This window comes from Agelaius tricolor, unplaced genomic scaffold, assembly GCF_023055355.1.
Source record: "Agelaius tricolor isolate 1412-34295 unplaced genomic scaffold, bAgeTri1.0.p SCAF_86, whole genome shotgun sequence".
In the NCBI taxonomy this organism is placed as follows: Eukaryota; Metazoa; Chordata; class Aves; order Passeriformes; family Icteridae; genus Agelaius; species Agelaius tricolor.
Genome location: NW_027269346.1, coordinates 391,311 through 409,903, shown reverse-complemented (window position 1 = coordinate 409,903; position 18,593 = coordinate 391,311). Strand labels below are relative to the sequence as shown.

Below are 18,593 nucleotides of genomic sequence, written 5' to 3'. Positions count from 1 at the left end.
GATTTTTACTGCGGGACAAAGAGTTACTGAGGAAAAAATGTCCAATATTTTTAATTCATATTTTCCTTGTCTTTTCCTCCTTCCTCTTGTGTGGCAAGAATCAGCTCCAAGTGTGGCAAGTGTAAATGCAGTGTTGCAGGCTTTATTACAAGCCTGTAATAAATCATAATCAGCATTAATTAGCAGTTCACGGGACAGGGCAGTGTTTTAGTGCAGCTCCTCTGCTCCCTGACCAGGGGAGCTCGACAGGGGCGGGGCAGGTGGGGCAAGGACATTAAAGGGCTGAAACTGAACGAACTGCACGGGGGGACCAAAGAAGTGCCAAAAATCAAATAACCAAACCGACGGGAGCGATGCTGCTGTGGGAGCTTGGCAGCCTGGCCATGGGATTCCTGTGGAAAACAGCACCTGCCAGGAGCTGGTGTGTCACCACACACCCGGGGAGCCTGGGGGGACACTCAGGGTCACTTGGACACCTCCGGGCAGTCTGGAATCATGGAATGGTTTAGCTGGAAGGGACCTCAAAGCCCACCCAGTCCCGTGGGCAGGGACACTGTCCCAGGGTGCTCCAAGCCCTGTCCAACCTGGCCTTGGGCACTGCCAGGGTGGAACGGTTCCTTTTCACATTTTCTCTTTACACTGCTCCTACTCCTCTTCTGCTCCAGGCCTGACCCTGGCAATAAATAACCCCCCAAAGTGCCTGGGTGCTCCTCAGCAAACCTGCCACAGATCTGCGATTTATCCCCGATATTTCCCATTTCCCAGATGTCCCTGAGCAGGAAGCAGCTCGTGCACTGCATTCACGTGCCTGGAACCCCACAAAAATCACGGTAACTAACAATTCCGGGCCAGCCTTTGCCCTCTGCCTTGGAACACCCCCGTCCGTGCCCGGCTCTGCCAACACCCCCGGGACAGCTCCCGGCCCCGGGGCTGTCCGGTGAATCCTCATTCCCGGGGAAAACTGCTCCTAAAGGAATCTAATTCATTTTCTCACCTTTGCAAACGTAACTGAGGCGTCAGCTAACTTCTACAATAGGAGTCGCTCAATAAAAGAACTCTCTCTCAAGCGAAAGTCAACTCTCACCTGGGTCAGGTGAGGTCACACAACGAATTGTGCGTTAGGCAGGTGGAGAGTGTGAGTTACACCGGGGCGGGTCTGTGCAACTTCTCCTGTAAAAGAGATGCCATTTTTTACCCCTTCCTGAGCTTGCTTTGTGGAAATCTCCTCCTCACGCCCGGCAGGGAATAAACGGCGCCTTTTCTAAAACGGTGTTTGGAGCGCTCCTAAAACCGGCCCCGCGGGACGGGCCCGGGGGGCTGCGAACGAGGGTTCAGACCGGGCACAGGCGGGGGCCGGGGAGGCTCCGGCCGGCACACACGGGGGTCCGACAGGCCCCGGCCGGCACAGGCGGGGGCCGGGCGCCGAGCGGTGAAGCGGCCGCGGGTTCAATAGACCCAAGCCCCGCGGAGCCCTCACGCCGCCGCCATGACACCCGCACAGCCCCGCCCGGCCGCTCTGCGCGCCCGCTCCCGTCTCGATGGTGCTCGGGACCTCCTGGCCGCCAGGGGGCGCGGCGCGGCGGGGCGGGGGCGCGTTGGCGCGGGGTCCTCCCCGCCGGCAGGGGGCGCGGCGCGGGGCGGGCCGCGCGCGGGCGGCGCCGCCATGGACGCGCTGAGCCGGGCCGGGCCCCGGCCCCGCCGCGCCGCCGCCGCCTCCCCGCTGCCCTGGGGCCGCTTCGCCGCATGGATCGACTGCGTGTGTGTGGTGACCTTCGATCTGGAGCTGGGACAGGCCATGGAGGTGCGCCACGGGCACAGCGCCTCAGGGAGCGGGGCTGTGAGGGGAGCCGGGATGGAGAGGAGGGGAGCGGGAATGGGGAGAGGGAAGGGGGACTCAGGGATGGGGCTGAGGGTCGGGAATGGGGAGAGGGAATCGAGAATAGGGAGGTGACAAGGGCAGTCAGGGATTGGGGGTGTGGAGCGAGCAGGGATGGGGAGAGAGGGAATCGGGGATGGCGGAGTGGAAGGGGAATTAAGGATGGAGACGGAGGGGATTAGGAACGGAGAGGGAGAAGCGGGATAAGGAATGGACAGGGAAAAGCGGGATTAGGAATGGACAGGGAAAAGCGGGATAAGGAATGGAGAGGAAAAAGCGGGATAAGGAATGGACAGGGAAAAGCGGGATTAGGAATGGACAGGGAAAAGCGGGATCACGGTTGGGGGTGTGGACAGGGGGACCAGGGTTGGGGTGGGGGCAGCGAACAGGGAGGGGCGGGGGGCCCGAGCAGAGATTTGGGGTGAGGGGGATCTTTGTGGGGTGGGGGGTGCTCAGGGCAGGGAGGGGCCAGGGCAGCATCCAAGAGACCTTTATGGATCCTCTTCATGGAATAAAACCTGCCCGGGGTGACACCTCCCATGGAGCCCGGCTGGGAGGGAAGGGAAGGATCCAGGGAGAGCTCAGAGCCCCTGGCAGGGCCTGCAGGGGCTCCAGGAGAGCTGCAGAGGGACTGGGGCCAAGGCCTGCAGGGACAGCACCCAGGGAATGGCTCCCAGTGCCAGAGGGCAGCCAGGGATGGGATCTTGGCAATGAGGAATTCCTGGCTGGGCTGGGATTGCCAGAGCAGCTGGGGCTGCCCCTGCATCCCTGGCAGTGCCCAAGGCCAGGCTGGACACTGGGGCTGGAGCAGCCTGGGACAGGGGGAGGTGTCCCTGCCATGGCAGGGCTGGCACTGGGGGGGGCTTTGGGGTCCCTTCCCACCCAGCCATGCCAGAATTCCAAAGACACACATTCCCAGCAGCCAGGGCAGGGAGGTGTCCGTGCAGGATTCCCAGGGAGGGGAAGTTCCCTGGCTGGGCTGGAGCAGGGCTCAGCCCCTCGTGGGGCCAGAGGGGGTGGGATTGGGGTGGGAAAGGCTGGACAGGGCTGTTCCCAGTTCCCTGGAATGCCCAGTGCTGGTCCTGCAGGAGGGTCTGGGGGGAGCTGGGCTCCTCAGGGGCTGCTCTCTGAGGAAAGCAGGGAAGTGTGGATTTGTCTGAACCTGAGGCATCACCTCAAATTCCTTCTTATTTCTTGTGTGGTTGTGGGAGTCACTCCTTGCTCTCCCCTTTTTAGGGAGATTGATCTTGTTTTCAGAGAATTCAGCCTTCCCAGTTTTAAATGCTGGAGCTTCCAAAGGGAATAGGAAGCAGGAGGAACCAACTCCACCTTGTTGCTGCTCCCTTGCCTTGAACACTTGATTGTTTCTTTCCCTGAAGCCTCAAAGTGAATAAAAAAATCTCCTCCAGACCCGAGTTTCACCTGTTTGATCCTTTTTCCTGCAAAACCCAGCCTGAAATACCCCAAGAAAGGGAGGAATACTGGGATAATAATTAACATGGCAAATTCAACACTTTGTAGTTGTGTTTTGATGTGTAAAGGTGGGTTCTCACCTGTCTGCCTTTGTGGATGAGGGATGCAGGAATGTAGTTTGTTCATCCCTAGAAAGGAATTTTCCTTCTTTTCCTCCCTTTGCCTGCATAAGTTTCAGTGGAAAAATGTTCCTTATGTGGCACAAATGACTTAGGAAAACTGGGAACATGTCAGTGGGGATGACACAGCCCCCCTGTCCCCCTTCCTTTGGAAAAGCATTGTGGAATTCTGTTCCAGAGGGAAGGGGAAGGGGCAGGGATGAGACATGGGAAGGGAAGCCAGGAAGAGGAGAAGCTGTGGGGGCTTGGGGGGCTCTGGGGGTACCAATTTAGGGGGTCTGGCCATACAAACCCAGGGGGTTTCTGTGGGTACAAACCTGGAGGGTCTCTGAAATTCAGCAATGGGAAATTCAGAAATCCAGAAGTCTCTGAGGGAGAGCCCAAAGATCCTGGAATTCAGCAATTCCCACTCTGCTTCCATGGACAGTGGAGAAGCTGTTGGAAAGCAGAACCCAAATCAAGGCAGGAATTAAATGGAATTCCTGTTTCTGGCCCCTCCACCTTCAAATAACCAAATAAACACTTTAGAATGGGATTGAAGCCCTTTTGGGCTGCTCTGGAGACATCCAGGGACTTCTACACATCCCAATTTCCTTTTCATTTGCCTTTTTTTGGCTTTTGAAAAGTTACAGTGACTCAGATTCCTTTTGGCTTGGATTTGAGATTTTGAACTTTTGGATATTTGATGATTTCCCCGCACCCCAAACAGAGAAACAGCAGAGTTTAAGTGAAGGGGAAGCTGAGATGAGGGATTAAGGCTGGAAAAGACCTCTGAGATCATAAATTCCAGCCCTGGAGGTTAAAGCCTGATTTTCCAACCATTCTCTGGCAGAAAGCCCCCCCAAAATCCAGCAGGAGAAGCTGAAGCCTTGTCCCAACTCCTGCTCTGAATTAGGCAGCAAATGTTGAGGAAAGCACAATTCCTGGGATTCACAGGCTCCTGATGGACCAGGATCAGCTGTCCAGGGCTCCCTGGCCTGGCCATGATTCCCTGGGAATTAACAGGATAAATCTTTGGGTAGGGGCTCATTAGTCCCAACCACAGGGAGGTGTTGGGGGTCCTGGCACAGAACAAGGGGAGCAGGGAGGTGATGGATGCCCTGGGACAATCCCAATCCCCTCCCACTGCAGCATCCCAGCCCTCCCTGTCCACGCTGAGGTCCCAATGCTCGGGGATCATTTTGCCTCGGGGTTTTGGTGGCTTTTCTCCCCCAGCAGGGCTCATCAGCAGCGCTGGCAATTGGGAATTTGGCTGGCACGGCCGGAGCGCCGCCCTCGCCAAGGGATCCGCGGGAATTGTCAGAGCTGGGTGAACTTCCAGCCCCTGGCACGGGGCCACCCGGGCTATTTCTAGCCTGGAGAGGAGAGTCAGGCACTGGGGGAGCTCCTGGCTGCAGCTGCAGCTGATTCTGGAGCACAGCCCTGAGGCTGACACGGGAGATCCAGCTCAGCCCGGCCCGGGCCGGCTCCTTCTGCTCCACTGCAATTCCTGCACTTCAGAGGGGCTCTGTGGATCCTTCTCCTCGGGACCCCCTGTGCCACCCACCTACAGAGCTGCCCCAGCCCTGGGGACACAGCAGCAGCACCTGGAGCTGCTGAGAGAGCCCAGAGGAGGCCCTGGAGCTGCTGCAGGGCTGGAGCCCCTCAGTTCCCAGGGATCCAGGCTGGGAGAGCTGGGAATGTTCACCTGGAGAGGAGAAGGATCCAGGGAGAGCTCAGAGCCCCTGGCAGGGCCTGCAGGGGCTCCAGGAGAGCTGCAGAGGGACTGGGGCCAAGGCCTGCAGGGACAGCACCCAGGGAATGGCTCCCAGTGCCAGAGGGCAGCCAGGGATGGGATCTTGGCAATGAGGAATTCCTGGCTGGGCTGGGATTGCCAGAGCAGCTGGGGCTGCCCCTGCATCCCTGGCAGTGCCCAAGGCCAGGCTGGACACTGGGGCTGGAGCAGCCTGGGACAGTGGGAGGTGTCCCTGCCATGGCAGGGCTGGCACTGCAGGGGCTCTGAGGGCCCTTCCCACTCAACCCATTCCAGGATTCCCTGACTCTGTGGTCTCTGTGAGTTATGAGAAGCACAGAGTCAGGCTGGAGAAGCTCTCCAAGGTTATCAGTTCCAGCACTGATGGAATTCCTCCCTTGGGGTTTGTCTCAGCCATGGCTGTTGAGCCCTCCTGGTTCCCCCTGCAGTGCATCCCCCCACACCCCCTGCTCTTTCCCAGCTCCTTCTCCACCCTGTCCCTCCTGTGTGTCCTGCCCTGCTCCTGACAGAACAGATGTTTGCACATCTGGAATACTCCCAGAGGATTTGGGGCTGTTCATTCACTCAGCCATCAGCTCTCAGCAGTAAATCGAAGCCAGGAGCCTTTGGGTCTGTCCAGAAATGCAAACAAAGCCGGGTTCAGTGACAGGTTCAGAGTTTAAATCATCCCAGGTGCTCTCCTGCGGGCTCTGTTGGGATCAGGGAGGCATTGCTGTGTGTGGAGCTGTGGGCACAGGGGCTGACAGGCTCTCTCTCTCCACAGCTGGTGTATCCCCACGACTTCAGGCTCACCGAGAAGGAGGTAACCACCCTTCCTTCCCCTCCTCCCTCCTCTGCCAGCAGCTCGCAGGGGTCTCACTGGGTGTTGGTTTTTTGCAGAAAACGAGCATCTGCTACCTGTCCTTCCCAGACTCCTACTCAGGTGGGTGACCCCGGGGGTGACACAAGTGTCCCTGGTGGAAGGACAGTCCCTGGGGTGCAGCAGGGCCGAGAGGACTGCAGGGAGCACCCTGGGGCTGGGCCAGAGCCCCCCGTGCTCTGCTGGGTGGGAACCTGTGCTCCCAGGGAATTCCCAGTGTGGCCAGGAGGGGTGGCAGCTGTCACATTCCTGTGTTTGGGAGCAGGAGCTGGGGAGGGGACACTTCCAGCAGAAATGTTCCCAAACCTGAGTCTGTGCTTCACAAAGGGACAAAGAGAAATAAATCCGCTCATCCTGCCAGGCCCTGGGGCTTTAAAGATTTCTGCATTTCCATGGAATAATAACCCCAGTAAGGGTTTCTGCATTTCCATGGAATAATAACCCCGTAAAGGGTTTCTGCATTTCCATGGAATCCTGAAACGGTTTGGGTGGGAAGGGACCCCAGAGCCCCTGCAGTGCCAGCCCTGCCATGGCAGGGACACCTCCCACTGTCCCAGGCTGCTCCAGCCCCAGTGTCCAGCCTGGCCTGGGGCACTGCCAGGGATGCAGGGGCAGCCCCAGCTGCCAGGGCCTGCCCACCCTGCCAGGGAAAATTTTTTTCCTATAGCTCCATTTCCTTTTTCCTTCCCATTCCGCTTCCTTTTCCCCTTTCCCCTCCCTTTTGGATTTCTCTGCTGTGGTTTCTCCCCCGTCCCTCCCCATTCCCTGCTGGATTTCCCCACAGCCCCTCCCGCTGTGCCATTCCCTGTCACTGTCCCTGTGTGCTGTCTCTGCCCCAGGTGGCCTCGGGGACACCCAGTTCAGCTTCCGGCTGCGCCAGGCCGGGGGCTCCCGGAGCTGCCCGTTCCAGGATGACGGCAGGTACAACCGCGAGGCCCCGGTGACGCTGCAGGTGGGTCCTGGCCCCGCACCCGCCAGGGAAAGCCAAGGATGCCGTGGACTTGGGGGCCCTGGGGAAATCCTCCTTTTCCTGGCTGTGGGAACTGTGAGACAAGAACAGCTCAGCACAGGGATTTCCTTCTGTGCTCACGGGGAGGGAGAGCAGGGCAGGGAACTGCTGGCACAGGGAATGGGATCAGGAGACAGGAACTGCTGGGACAGGGAATGGGATCAGGAGATAGGGAACTGCTGGGGCAGGGAATGGGATCAGAGGACAGGGAACTGCTGGGACAGGGAATGGGATCAGGGGACAGGGAATGGGATCAGGGGACAGGGAACTGCTGGCACAGGGAATGGGATCAGGAGACAGGAACTGCTGGGGCAGGAAATGGGATCAGGAGATAGGGAACTGCTGGGGCAGGGAATGGGATCAGGGGACAGGGACTGCTGGGACAGGGAATGGGATCAGGGGACAGGGAACTGCTGGGGCAGGGAATGGGATCAGGGGACAGGGAACTGCTGGGGCAGGAAATGGGATCAGGAGATAGGGAACTGCTGGGGCAGGGAATGGGATCAGGGGACAGGGACTGCTGGGACAGGGAATGGGATCAGGGGACAGGGAACTGCTGCTGGCACAGGGAATGGGATCAAAGGTGGGCCTGAATCAGGGGACAGGGAACTGCTGGGAGAGGAAGCTGTGCTGGGAGAGGGAATTAGGTCAGGGAGATCAAAGAATGAATTGAATTGGGGAGAGGGAACTGAACTGAGTCAGGGGGACCCTCCAGATATTTTGGGAGGTGGACCAGAATTAGGGAGACCCCAGGTCCACTGGGAGAGGGAACTGAATTTGGGAGACCTCAGTTGTTTTGGGAGAGGGAACCGAAGCAGGGAGATCCCGGCAATTCTGGGAGAGGGAACTGAAGCAGGGACACCTTCCACTGTCCCCAGGCTGCTTCCAGCCCCAATGTCCAGCCTGGCCTTGGACGCTGCCAGGGATCCAGGGTCAGCCACAGATTTTCCTCTAGGAATTCTGTTCCAGGGCCAGGAATTCCTCATTGCCAAGATCCCATCCATGCCTGCCTTCTGGCAGTGGGAGCCATTCCCTGGGTGCTGTCCCTGCAGGCCTTGTCCCCAGTCCCTCTGCAGCTCTCCTGGAGCCCCTTTTAGGTCCTGACAGGGGCTCTGAGCTCTCCTTGGAATCTTCCTCTCCATGTGAGCACCCCCAGCCCTCCCAGCCTGGCTCCAGTTGTGTCTCTCCCTGTGTCCCCATGGGAAGCTCTCCCAGCCTGGCTCCAGTTGTGTCTCTCCCTGTGTCCCCATGGGAAGCCCTCCCAGCCTGGCTCCAGTTGTGTCTCTCCCTGTGTCCCCATGGGAAGCCCTCCCAGCCTGGCTCCAGTTGTGTCTCTCCCTGTGTCCCCATGGGAAGCTCTCCCAGCCTGGCTCCAGTTGTGTCTCTCCCTGTGTCCCCATGGGAAGCTCTCTTGGAGGGCTGGGAGGTGTCAGAGCAGGGCGGTGGCTCGGGAGGGGTTGGTGGCAGTGGGGCTGGGCTGTCCTTAACTGTCTCTCTCTGTTCTTTTCCTGTTCCTCCCTGTCTCTCTGTGTCCCTCTGTCACTCTCTGTCTGTCCCTGTCCCTCTGTCCCTGCAGCGAGAGGCTGCTCACTATTTTGGGTACGTGTACTTCCGGCAGGTCAAGGACAGCTCCATGAGGAGGGGCTACTTCCAGAAGGTCAGTGCTGAGTCTGGAACCCCAGGGTCCCTGGGGCTGGAAAAGCCCTCCCAGCCCATCCAGTCCCAGCTGTGCCCAATGCCCACCTTGTCCCCAGCCCAGAGCCCCGAGTGCCACCTCCAGGAATTCCTGGGACACCTCCAGGGATGGGCACTCCAAAGCTTCCTGGGCAGCCTCTGCCAAGGCCTGAGCCCTCTCCATGAGGAAATTCCTGCTGACCCTCACCCAGGGTCCTCCCTGGCCCAGCCTGAGGCCATTCCCCCTTGTCCTGTGCTGGTCCATGGGGACATCTCAGTCCCAGCAATGTCCTGAGCTTTGTGCCCTCCACCTCCAGGAGTTCCTTTCAGACTCCTGCAAATGCAGAAATCAGTTTTTCCATCCCCACTAAACCAGTGAGTTTTCCACTGGAACAGTGGGATTGCTCAGGGAAGGAATTATCAGACTTGGATGAGGTTTGAATTCAAATGGCCAAGTTTGGGGCTGGACAGGAGGGGTTTAAATGACTCCTGCATTCCTAATTAATGCACTCATTAATGGCTTGAGGAAGAGGAGAGTCAGTGTAACAATGAAACCTCCAGTGAGGCTGGGTTGGGACAGCTGTAAAAGCCAGGGATTTATTTCACAGGAAAACCCCAATTAGAACAAAAAGGGCCTTCCTGGACACAATTTGTTATTCCAAGCTCCTTTGTCCTTCCCCAGCATTCCTTGACTTTATCTGCCCAATTCCCGTTTCAGGAGTCACTCTTTTGTGCTTCTCCACCTGAAATGGTTTTTGGGAGCTTTGAACCCACCAGCAATTGACTTTTATTCCCTCTCCAGCTGCTCCTTTGCCAGGCCATGCTCCCATCCCTTTGCTCTCCCAAATCCTGGCTCACGAGCAGGTGGCAGCAAGAACTCCACCAAAGTGCTGCTTGGGAGCTGCTCCACGGATTTAGTGCTGGGTTTTTAAAGTTCACCCCTCTCTAAGCAGTACAGAAATGTGCAGTGCTGGGGTCATGGGGGTCCTGATCCCAAATGTGCCGTTCCCAGTCCCTGGTGCTCGTGTCCCGCCTTCCCTACGTGAACCTGTTCCAGTGCCTGCTGCAGCTGATTGCTCCAGAATACTTCGACAAGCTGGAGCCCTGCCTGGAAGCAGGTGAGCTGGGGGCAGGAATTCCAGCTTGGGATAGAGGGGCTGCATTGGGAGCTTCCTGGAAAACAGCTGGAAGGCTCCAAATGGCTTCATTCTAAAGCAAATTCCATCAGGGAAGAACTTCCTCCTGCTTGTCCAAGCGGATAAGCAGGTGTAAAGGAGGGATTGTGGGGAGGGAGGGGATGGGGCTGCCAGTTTGGATGCAGGCTGTTCCCAAGGAACGCAGTGTGTTCCCAAAGGCAGGAATCTGCTGCCCCTCCATCCGGCCTTTCGTGCCTGGGTCATTTCATCCTGATCCATCAGCTCTGGGTCTGCCACGAGCCAGGGGGGTGTGGGAGCTGGGAAAGGGAACAATTCCCTTTCAGAATGCCAGGATGAGCTGGATTCTCTCTCAGGTGAAACTCTTCCCTTCCCTGTGTCCCTCAGTGTGCAACGAGATCGACCAGTGGCCACCCCCAGTGCCTGGCCAGACCCTGAACCTGCCCGTGATGGGAGTTGTCATCCAGGTACCTGGACCTGTTCCACGGTCCTGCATGTGAAATCCCTGCTCACCCCACATTCCCCACAGCCTTTCCCGCTGGAAATGGTGGCTGGGAAGTTTCTGCCCCGCCAATCCCACCCCAGTGCGATCCCTGCTCTCCTTGTCCTGCAGGTGAGGATCCCATCCCGGGTGGACAAGCCAGGCTCCAGCCCAGTGAAGCAGTGCAACCAGGAGGTGAGAGGGGCTGGCACAGAGGGAGGAGCTGGATCCTGAATCCTCTTGGGAACCCTTTGGCCCGGGATCACTGTGGTCTCAGCAGCTCCACTGCCTGGGGTCACACAGGGCTCTCTGCACCCAGTCTGGGTGCTTTACTCACTGCTCCCCTTGCTCTTCCTGGGAAGTCAGGCTCTACTGGGTCTCCTGCCTTCATCCTGGAGTTGTTCTGAATTTGCTTCAGTGTTTTGGTTGAGCTCTGGTTTGGATTCCTTCCCTCTCCCTTTCTCTGCTGTGACTAACACTGGTTTGGTGCCACATCTCTAACCCCACTGGCTCTGCTGTGTCTCAAACGCTCTCCCACCAGAGGAAACCCTGGAAAACAAAGGAGCAGGCATGGGCAGCCTTTCCCATCTGGAAAAAAAGGGAATCTTCCTTAGTTTGTAGGCACAAGAATTAGTTTGGGATTGAGTGCTGCCCACCTCAGGGTGTGAGCCTTGTTCCCTGTGGCTGGCTGGTGGAATTCCAGGCAGGCTGCTCCCATCTCCTCACAGTTCACTAACAGCTACTAACAGCCTTTTCTCCCTTCCTCATCCAGAATCTGTTACCAGCCCCCCTGGTTCTCCCCAGTGTTCATGAGCTGGATCTGTTCAGGTGAGAGGCTCCTCCCAACCCTCTCCCCTCCACCTGCCACCCTCTCCCTGCTGGGAGCATCCCATAAATTGCAGGGATGGTGCAGAATCGAACACTGCTGCATTCCAGGGACTCCTTTGGGATTCTCGGCAGGGTTTGAGCTGAGAGTTGTGCCCTGCACAGCACCAGGGGCAGGGGAGGGGCTGGGGGTGAGGGCTGGACCTGACCCAGCCCAGAGCCCCCCAGCCCTGGGCTGAGCCCCAGCGTGGGCAGCAGGGGAGGGGGATCCTGCCCCTGTGCCCCCTCAGGTGAGACCCCCAGCCCTGGGGACACAGCAGCAGCACCTGGAGCTGCTGGAGAGAGCCCAGAGGAGGCTCCAGAGTGGCAGGGGTGGCACTGGATGGGCTTTGAGGTCCCTTCCCACCCAAACCATTCCATGATTTTCTGATCACAGTTTGCCTGACTTTAGTTAGAGCATTTCCTTTAAACTTGTATGAAACAACTGAGTGACAGCCCAGGTGAAAACACCTGAATTTCCCTGGGGAATGCTGGAAGTCCATCCTAGATCTCAAATTCCCAGACAGGAGCACCCCAAGGGGGACTTGCAGGCCACAGCTGTGTCTGTCCATCCTGACTGACCCTATCATTGCTCCCATTGTCCCAGGTGCTTCCAGCCAGTGCTGATCCACATCCAGATGCTCTGGGAGCTGATGCTGCTGGGGGAGCCCATGGTGGTGATGGCACCGTCCCCAACCATGTCTTCAGAGATGGTCCTGGCCCTCACCAGGTAACAACCACAGGGGGGGAGGGACTGGGAGCTGTGACAGCAAATTCTGGCAGCTTTTCCCTCCCACATGCACTCTGTGCTGCTCACCTGGGTTGGGTTTAGTTTGCTAGCAAACTGAAGCTTTGCAAGACAAACTGCAAATATTCCACGCTCGTTTTCCAGCAAGGATAGAGAGGAGTACAAAGGAATCTCCCCTGCTAAGTCCAGCTCTGAGGAATGTTCTCTCCCCAGCTCAGAGCTCTGCCTTAGCACAAAACCCCAAAAACCTGCAGCTTCCCCAGAGAGGTTCAGCCAGGCCAGGTGCCAGGTGCTGCCCTGGGGTCAGCCCCAGCCCCTGGGGCGCTGCAGAGCTGGGAAGGGCCCTGGGGGTGCTGTGCCAGCGGCTGGGCACGAGCCCGGGGGGCAGGGGGGCCGATGGGCCCTGGGCTGTGGCAGCCCCAGGGTGGGCACGGCCCCAGGGCAGGGACTGTGCCCTGTGCTGGCCCGGGGTGACCCTGCCACGCCTGTGGTGACCCGGCCAGCCCGGGGTGACCCTGCCAGCCCGGGGTGACCCTGCCAGCCCGGGGTGACCCTGCATGGGTCTGTGCCTGTCCCTGCAGCTGCCTGGCCCCCCTGCGTTACTGCTGCGACTTCCGGCCCTACTTCACCATCCACGACAGCGAGTTCAAGGAATACACCACGCGCACCCAGGCCCCGTGAGTGCCCCTGCCCTGCCGCCTCCCCTCAGGGACTGCCAGGGCCGCCAGCGCTCAGCCTGTCCTCTCCTTCCAGGCCCAACATCGTCGTGGGCGTCACCAACCCCTTCTTCATCAAGACCCTGCAGCACTGGCCACACATCCTGCGGGTGGGTGAGCCCCGCATGTCAGGTGAGCTCAGGGGGCCTGCCAGGGGAGCTCAGGCTGAAGGGAGAGCTCAGGGTGAAGGGAGAGCTCAGGGTGACTGCCAGGGGAGCTCAGGGTGACTGCCAGGGGAGCTCAGGGTGACTGCCAGGGGAGCTCAGGGTGAAGGGAGAGCTCAGGATGAAGGGAGAGCTCAGGGTGACTGCCAGGGGAGCTCAGGGTGAAGGGAGAGCTCAGGGTGACTGCCAGGGGAGCTCAGGGGGCCTGCCAGGGGAGCTCAGGGTGAAGGGAGAGCTCAGGGTGACTGCCAGGGGAGCTCAGGCTGAAGGGAGAGCTCAGGGGGCCAGGGTGGCTGCCAGGGTGTCACAGTCAAGACAGCCACGATACACAGAGCATCATCCCCCAATTTCAGAAAGCTTTAAGCATTCCCCCATACACAGTAACACCTTACCATTCAGGAAGCTTCAGGCATCTGCCCATCCAGAGCAACACCACACCACTTCAGGAGGCTGCAAGTATCTGCCCTTGCTGTTCTTCACCCACCCTTTTATGCCCTCGTGTTCATGCAGTGCACCTGTGTGCCCTCTGCTCCCTGGGTGGTTGCTCAGCACACCTGGGCACCCCATGGCTGTCAGTGCTGCTCACCTGGGCACCCCATGGCTGTCAGTGCTGCTCACCTGGGCACTCCATGGCTGTCAGTGCTGTCAGTGCTGCTCACCTGGGCACCCCATGGCTGTCAGTGCTGCTCACCTGGGCACCCCATGGCTGTCAGTGCTGCTCACCTGCTTCTCCCAGCTGTGCCATGGGGATGGGCTGGGGCAGCCCCACTCCCCATCACCACAAACTGCACCTACACCAGGGATGCTCAGGATGAAGGGGGAGCTCAGGGTGTCTGTCAGGGGAGCTCAGGGTGCCAGGTGAGCTGGGGGTGAAGGGGGAAGCTCAGGATGGAAGGAGAGCTGGCCCAGGGCTCTGTGGGGCTGGCAGAGCAGCTGGAGGCTGCAGGGAGCAGCCCTGGCAGTGATGATTTCCTCTCCTGGGAGAGCCCAGCAGCCACAGGAGCTCACCTCTGGCTGTGGCCATGTGCAGGATGAGCACGGAGCTGGGGCAGGGTGTGGGGAGCAGGAATTGCTGTCCTGGAGCTTCCAGGAGAGGAAAAGCCCTTCCTGGGCAGGAAATTGAGAGAGGTGGAGAGAGAGAGAAACCCCCTCTCCTTTATCAAGCACCTTTGTAGACTGGGAAGCCAAGGAAGGCCTGGGGAGGAGGAGCTGGTTTTTAGCACATCCTCATCCCAGAATTCCAGCAGGGAAGGGAGCTGGGACTGCTCTGAGGGTGGGCAAGGGCAGGGCTGGGTGTCCCAGGTGCAGTCCCAGCAGGAAGGACAGAGCCTGAATTGTCCCTGCTGTGTGTCACAGGAGACCTGCCCAAGCAGGTGAAGGTGAAGAAACTGGCCAAGCTGAAGACCCTGGACACCAAACCAGGTGGGTGCAGGCCTCGGGAATCCCTCAGGACTGACCCTTCCCCTGGGGATTTGGCAGCAGGGAGCTGTGTCCGTTTGGGACTCCTGATCTTTCCTGATCCCATGTTTTTGCCACCCAGGAATCTACACTTCCTATAAAACATTCCTTCACAAAGACAAAACCCTGATCAAAAGGCTGCTGAAGGTGAGCACCTCCCTCTCTGTCCTGGTGGGAAACTGAGCCAAGAGCTCGCTTTGAGCAGACAGAGCTCTCCAAAGGAGCAGAACTTACACTTTGGGATGATTTAGTCTGTAATGGGACCATTCATCATGCCAGGTTTAGGATTTTCCACTTGATATTGAGGATTAAATCCTGGTGCTAACAATAAACTGAGTGAGAAGAATTGATATCAAAAAATCCTGAAAAAAAAGCCCAGGTTTTGTGTAGTGGAACTTGAAATTTTAATGTTTTGTGTAGTGGAACTTGAAATTTTAATGTGTTTGAATAGAGGATGGAATCTGTGCTATGGGATCTGGAGTTTGGGATCTGGAGTTTGGGATCTGGATTTGAGGACCTGGATTTGGGGATCTGGAGTTTGGGATCTGGAGTTTGGGGATCTGGATTTGGGGATCTGGATTTGAGGACCTGGGTTTGGGGATCTGGAGTTTGGGCAGCACTTCAGGGTGCTGTGGTTGCAGAGCTGCAGGTTGTGTGTGACAGTGAGGGGACATCTGGGTGACCTGGCTGTGACAGTGGGTGACACCATGTGGCCCAGTTGTGCCATGGGTGACCCCGTGTGACCCGGCTGTGCCGTGGGTGACACTGGGTGACCCCGTGTGACCCGGCTGTGCCATGGGTGACATTGGGTGACCCTGGCTGACCCCATGTGACCCGGCTGTGCCGTGGGTGACCCCCGTGTCCCGCAGGGCATCCAGCGGAAGCGCCCCTCGGAGGTGCAGAGCGCTCTGCTGAGGAGGCACCTCCTGGAGCTCACCCAGAGCTTCATCATCCCTCTGGTGAGTGCAGGGACACCTGGGGGGACAGGGAGCGGTGCCTGTGACAGACCCCGGAGCAGGGAACCCTGGAGGGGCTGGGTGGCAAGGGCCTTTAAACTCATCCCCATCCCCCTGCCATGGCAGGGACACCTCCCATTGTCCCCAGGTGCTCCAAACCCCAGTGTCCACCTGGCCCTGGGCACTGCCAGGGGCACCACAAGAGACCCCTCAACTGTAAGTTATTATTTTTATCTTTTCTTGTTTTAGGAGCATTACATGGCCAGCCTGATGCCTCTGCAGAGAGCCATCACTCCGTGGAAGGTAGGATGCACTTCCCAGTCCTCCTTCCCTTTGGGAGTGGGAATGGTTACAGGGTGCTGGGCACACTCCTGGGAACCTCCCCTGTTGAAGGAAGAGAGGGTTTACTCCTTGAAAAATTCATTGAAAAGTTGGAAGAACTCTTGGGACAGATATTCCCTGTTTTGCCAGGAGCTGAATTACTGGGACTCTCACATGAGGATTGACCTTGGGGTGTTTTTATCCTCAGTGCCTTGGGCACCTTTCCCACTAGAAGTGCAGCCCTTGTTTTCCTGGTTTCCTTTGGGGATCTCTGATATGGATTTCCATGGACTAATGTGGATTTCCCTGTGCAGAATCCCCCCCAGATCCGCCCGTTCTGCCAGGAGGATTTCATGAAGAGCCTGGAGCACGCTGGCCCCCAGCTCACCTGTGTGCTCAAGGGGGACTGGCTGGGGCTCTACAGGTGAGAATCCTGATCCCAGCCCAGCTGGGCCAGTCCCAACGGGCAGCAAACCCTGCATCAGCACTGGGACCCCGTGGGAGCTGTGGGACTCAGCAGAACTCATCTATGGGTTAACTCAGGATGGTCAGGGAGAGCAAATCCAGGGCAAATCCAGCCCTGGGGTTTGTGCGTTTTAAATGAGTAGAGACCCTGCAGGGGAGTTGGTCCAGGGTTTTACTGGGTAATGGGTTCTGACTGGGATGGAAAAGACACTTGGTGAAATAGGAGTGGGAAAAATCCAGTAGTTGGATACCCAAGGAAGGAAAATGGGAAATGCACAGATAGAAAATTAAAAAATCCCAGAAAGTGATCAGAAACAATAATTACAGAATTATGGAATGGGTTGGATGGAAGGGACCTCAGAGCCCCTGCAGTGCCAGCCCTGCCATGGCAGGGACACCTCCCACTGTCCCAGGCTGCTCCAGCCCCAGTGTCCAGCCTGGCCTGGGGCACTGCCAGGGATGCAGGGGCAGCCCCAGCTGCTCTGGGAATCTGTGCCCATGTCCTGGTGTGTCCCTGAGCCAGCCCAGGGTCACCTCGGGGAGCTGTGTGGGGCACAGGGTGGGGTTGTTGGATGGGATTGCCCTGTGGGTCCCTGCCAGCTCCAGCACCCCACAAATCACAATTCCTGACCTCTCCACAGGCGATTCTTCAAGTCCCCCAACTTTGATGGTTGGTTCCGGCAGCGGCACCGCGAGATGACCCAGAAGCTCGAGGCCCTGCACCTGGAGGCCATCTGTGAGGCGGTGGGTGACAGGGACAGGGACAGGGACAGGAACAGGACAGGGACAGGGCTGTGTCTGTGAGGCGGTGGGTGACAGGGACAGGGACAAGGACAGGGACAGGGCTGTGTCTGTAAAGCAATGGGTGACAGGGACAGGGCTGGGTTTACTCAGAGGGGAGAAGGCTCCAGGGAGAGCTCAGAGCCCCTGGAAGGACCTGAAGGGGCTCCAGGAGAGCTGCAGAGGGGCTGGGGCCAAGGCCTGCAGGGACAGCACCCAGGGAATGGCTCCCAGTGCCAGAGGGCAGCCAGGGATGGGATCTTGGCAATGAGGAATTCCTGGCTGGGCTGGGATTGCCAGAGCAGCTGGGGCTGCCCCTGCATCCCTGGCAGTGCCCCAGGCCAGGCTGGACACTGGGGCTGGAGCAGCCTGGGACAGTGGGAGGTGGCCCTGCCATGGGTGGCACTGCAGGGGCTCTGTCACTGTTTCAGGAATGAGGATGAGAAAGCCCTGCTCACCTTCAGGCTTTCCTTAGGGGAATCCCTTGGGAAGTGTCCCTGAGGGAAGCCACTCTCTCCTTAGGACATCGTGGCCTGGATGAAGGACAAGTCCGAGGTGGAGATCGTGGACCTGGTGCTGAAGCTGCGGGAGAAGCTGGTGAGTCCCTGCCTCCCTCCCCCTGCACTCCTTCCTCTCTCTGGGTGGGGAGAAATCTGGGACACAGATCCCACCTGTGCTGTGGAAAACCTTGCTCTCCCTCCCTGGAGGGCTGGGAAGCTCAGGGGAGTTCAGTGTTTGTGTGAAATCCTCAGAGCTGGGAGGATCCAGGGAAGTTCGGTGTTTATGTGAAACCCTCAGAATTAGGACAATCCAGGGAAACCCTTCCCCTCCCGAGGCTCAGGTGGCGTTTCCTGCCCGTTTTTATCCTGGGCTGCAGCAGGCAGAGCCGGGGCAGAGGGGAAAGGCCCCTGGAATGCGTTCATTCCCATTTCCCCGCAGGTGAGGGCTCGCTGCCAGCACCTGCCCGTGAAGGAGGAGACCCTGCAGAGGGTGGGTCTCTACATCGACACCATCATCGGCTCGCTGCCCGAGGACCTCCAGACTGTGCTGCACCACCCCTGAGCCGGGGGGCTCCTGGAGACCCTTCCCAGCCTGTCCCAGCCCGCTCCAGCCGCTGGGGCAGCTCCTGGCCGGGCCGGCCGGGATCGCCCTCGGAGCGCGGGGCGGGGCCGGGCGCCGCTCCCGGAGCTGGGCTGGGGCTGTCCCCACGGAATCGGCCCCTGGGCGGCACCGGCAGGGCCGGAGGGCCCGCCCGGACACTCCATCCTTACCCGTGCTTGGATCCTCGGCATTCCCGCGGCCCCGTCCCGCCCGGCAGCAGCAGGAGCGGCCCTGCAGGGGCTGCGCTCAGGGCAGCTCCTGGGGACGGGGAGGAGGTGACAAAACTGTCCCTGCCCCTGGGCGGCCGGGGGAGCAGGAGGAGGAGTTGCTGGACATGGACAATTGCTGCTCTGTTTCTCCAGGGCAGAGCCAGAGGAGGGGCAGGAGCATCCGCAGGGATCAGAGCTCCCCGGAGTGCCTGGGAATGGCTGCTGGCAGGAGCCGGCCCCAAATCCTATTTATTCTGCTTGAAAACCCAGCCTGAGCTCCAGGGACACAGCGGGGCTGGGGCTCTGCCCCAGGCACTGGGAGAGCTCCTGCCAGCCCCTTCCCAATAAAACCTGGAGAAGCTGATTTCACAGCCTGTGCCGAGCTGGAATGAGCCCTGCTGCTCTGCCCCTGC

General features: G+C 58.8%; 1 protein-coding gene across 1 annotated transcript; it reads left to right on the top strand.

The window, feature by feature from the left end:
- The first annotated feature begins 1,628 nt into the window (after positions 1-1,628).
- DENND6B (DENN domain containing 6B) lies at positions 1,629-18,544 on the top strand. Its single transcript, XM_071418433.1, has 20 exons — positions 1,629-1,801; positions 5,985-6,023; positions 6,101-6,143; positions 6,920-7,032; positions 8,666-8,746; positions 9,776-9,881; positions 10,305-10,384; positions 10,531-10,593; positions 11,171-11,226; positions 11,870-11,992; positions 12,592-12,687; positions 12,764-12,858; positions 14,247-14,312; positions 14,431-14,495; positions 15,218-15,307; positions 15,554-15,607; positions 15,940-16,049; positions 16,732-16,834; positions 17,393-17,467; positions 17,810-18,544. Exons 1-20 carry the CDS (start codon positions 1,664-1,666, stop codon positions 17,930-17,932), a joined length of 1,719 nt encoding a protein of 572 aa, XP_071274534.1. The 5' UTR covers positions 1,629-1,663; the 3' UTR covers positions 17,933-18,544.
- The last annotated feature ends 49 nt before the right edge of the window (positions 18,545-18,593 follow it).

What these genes read in the sequence shown, in the direction of transcription:
- DENND6B (XM_071418433.1), top strand. Translation starts at nt 1,664, where the DNA reads ATGGACGCGCTGAGCCGGGCCGGGCCCCGGCCCCGCCGCGCCGCCGCC. An exon ending in ACCACGCGCACCCAGGCCCC is followed by an intron (nt 12,688 to 12,763) that starts GTGAGTGCCCCT and finishes CTCTCCTTCCAG; the next exon opens with GCCCAACATCGTCGTGGGCG. An exon ending in TGAAGCTGCGGGAGAAGCTG is followed by an intron (nt 17,468 to 17,809) that starts GTGAGTCCCTGC and finishes ATTTCCCCGCAG; the next exon opens with GTGAGGGCTCGCTGCCAGCA.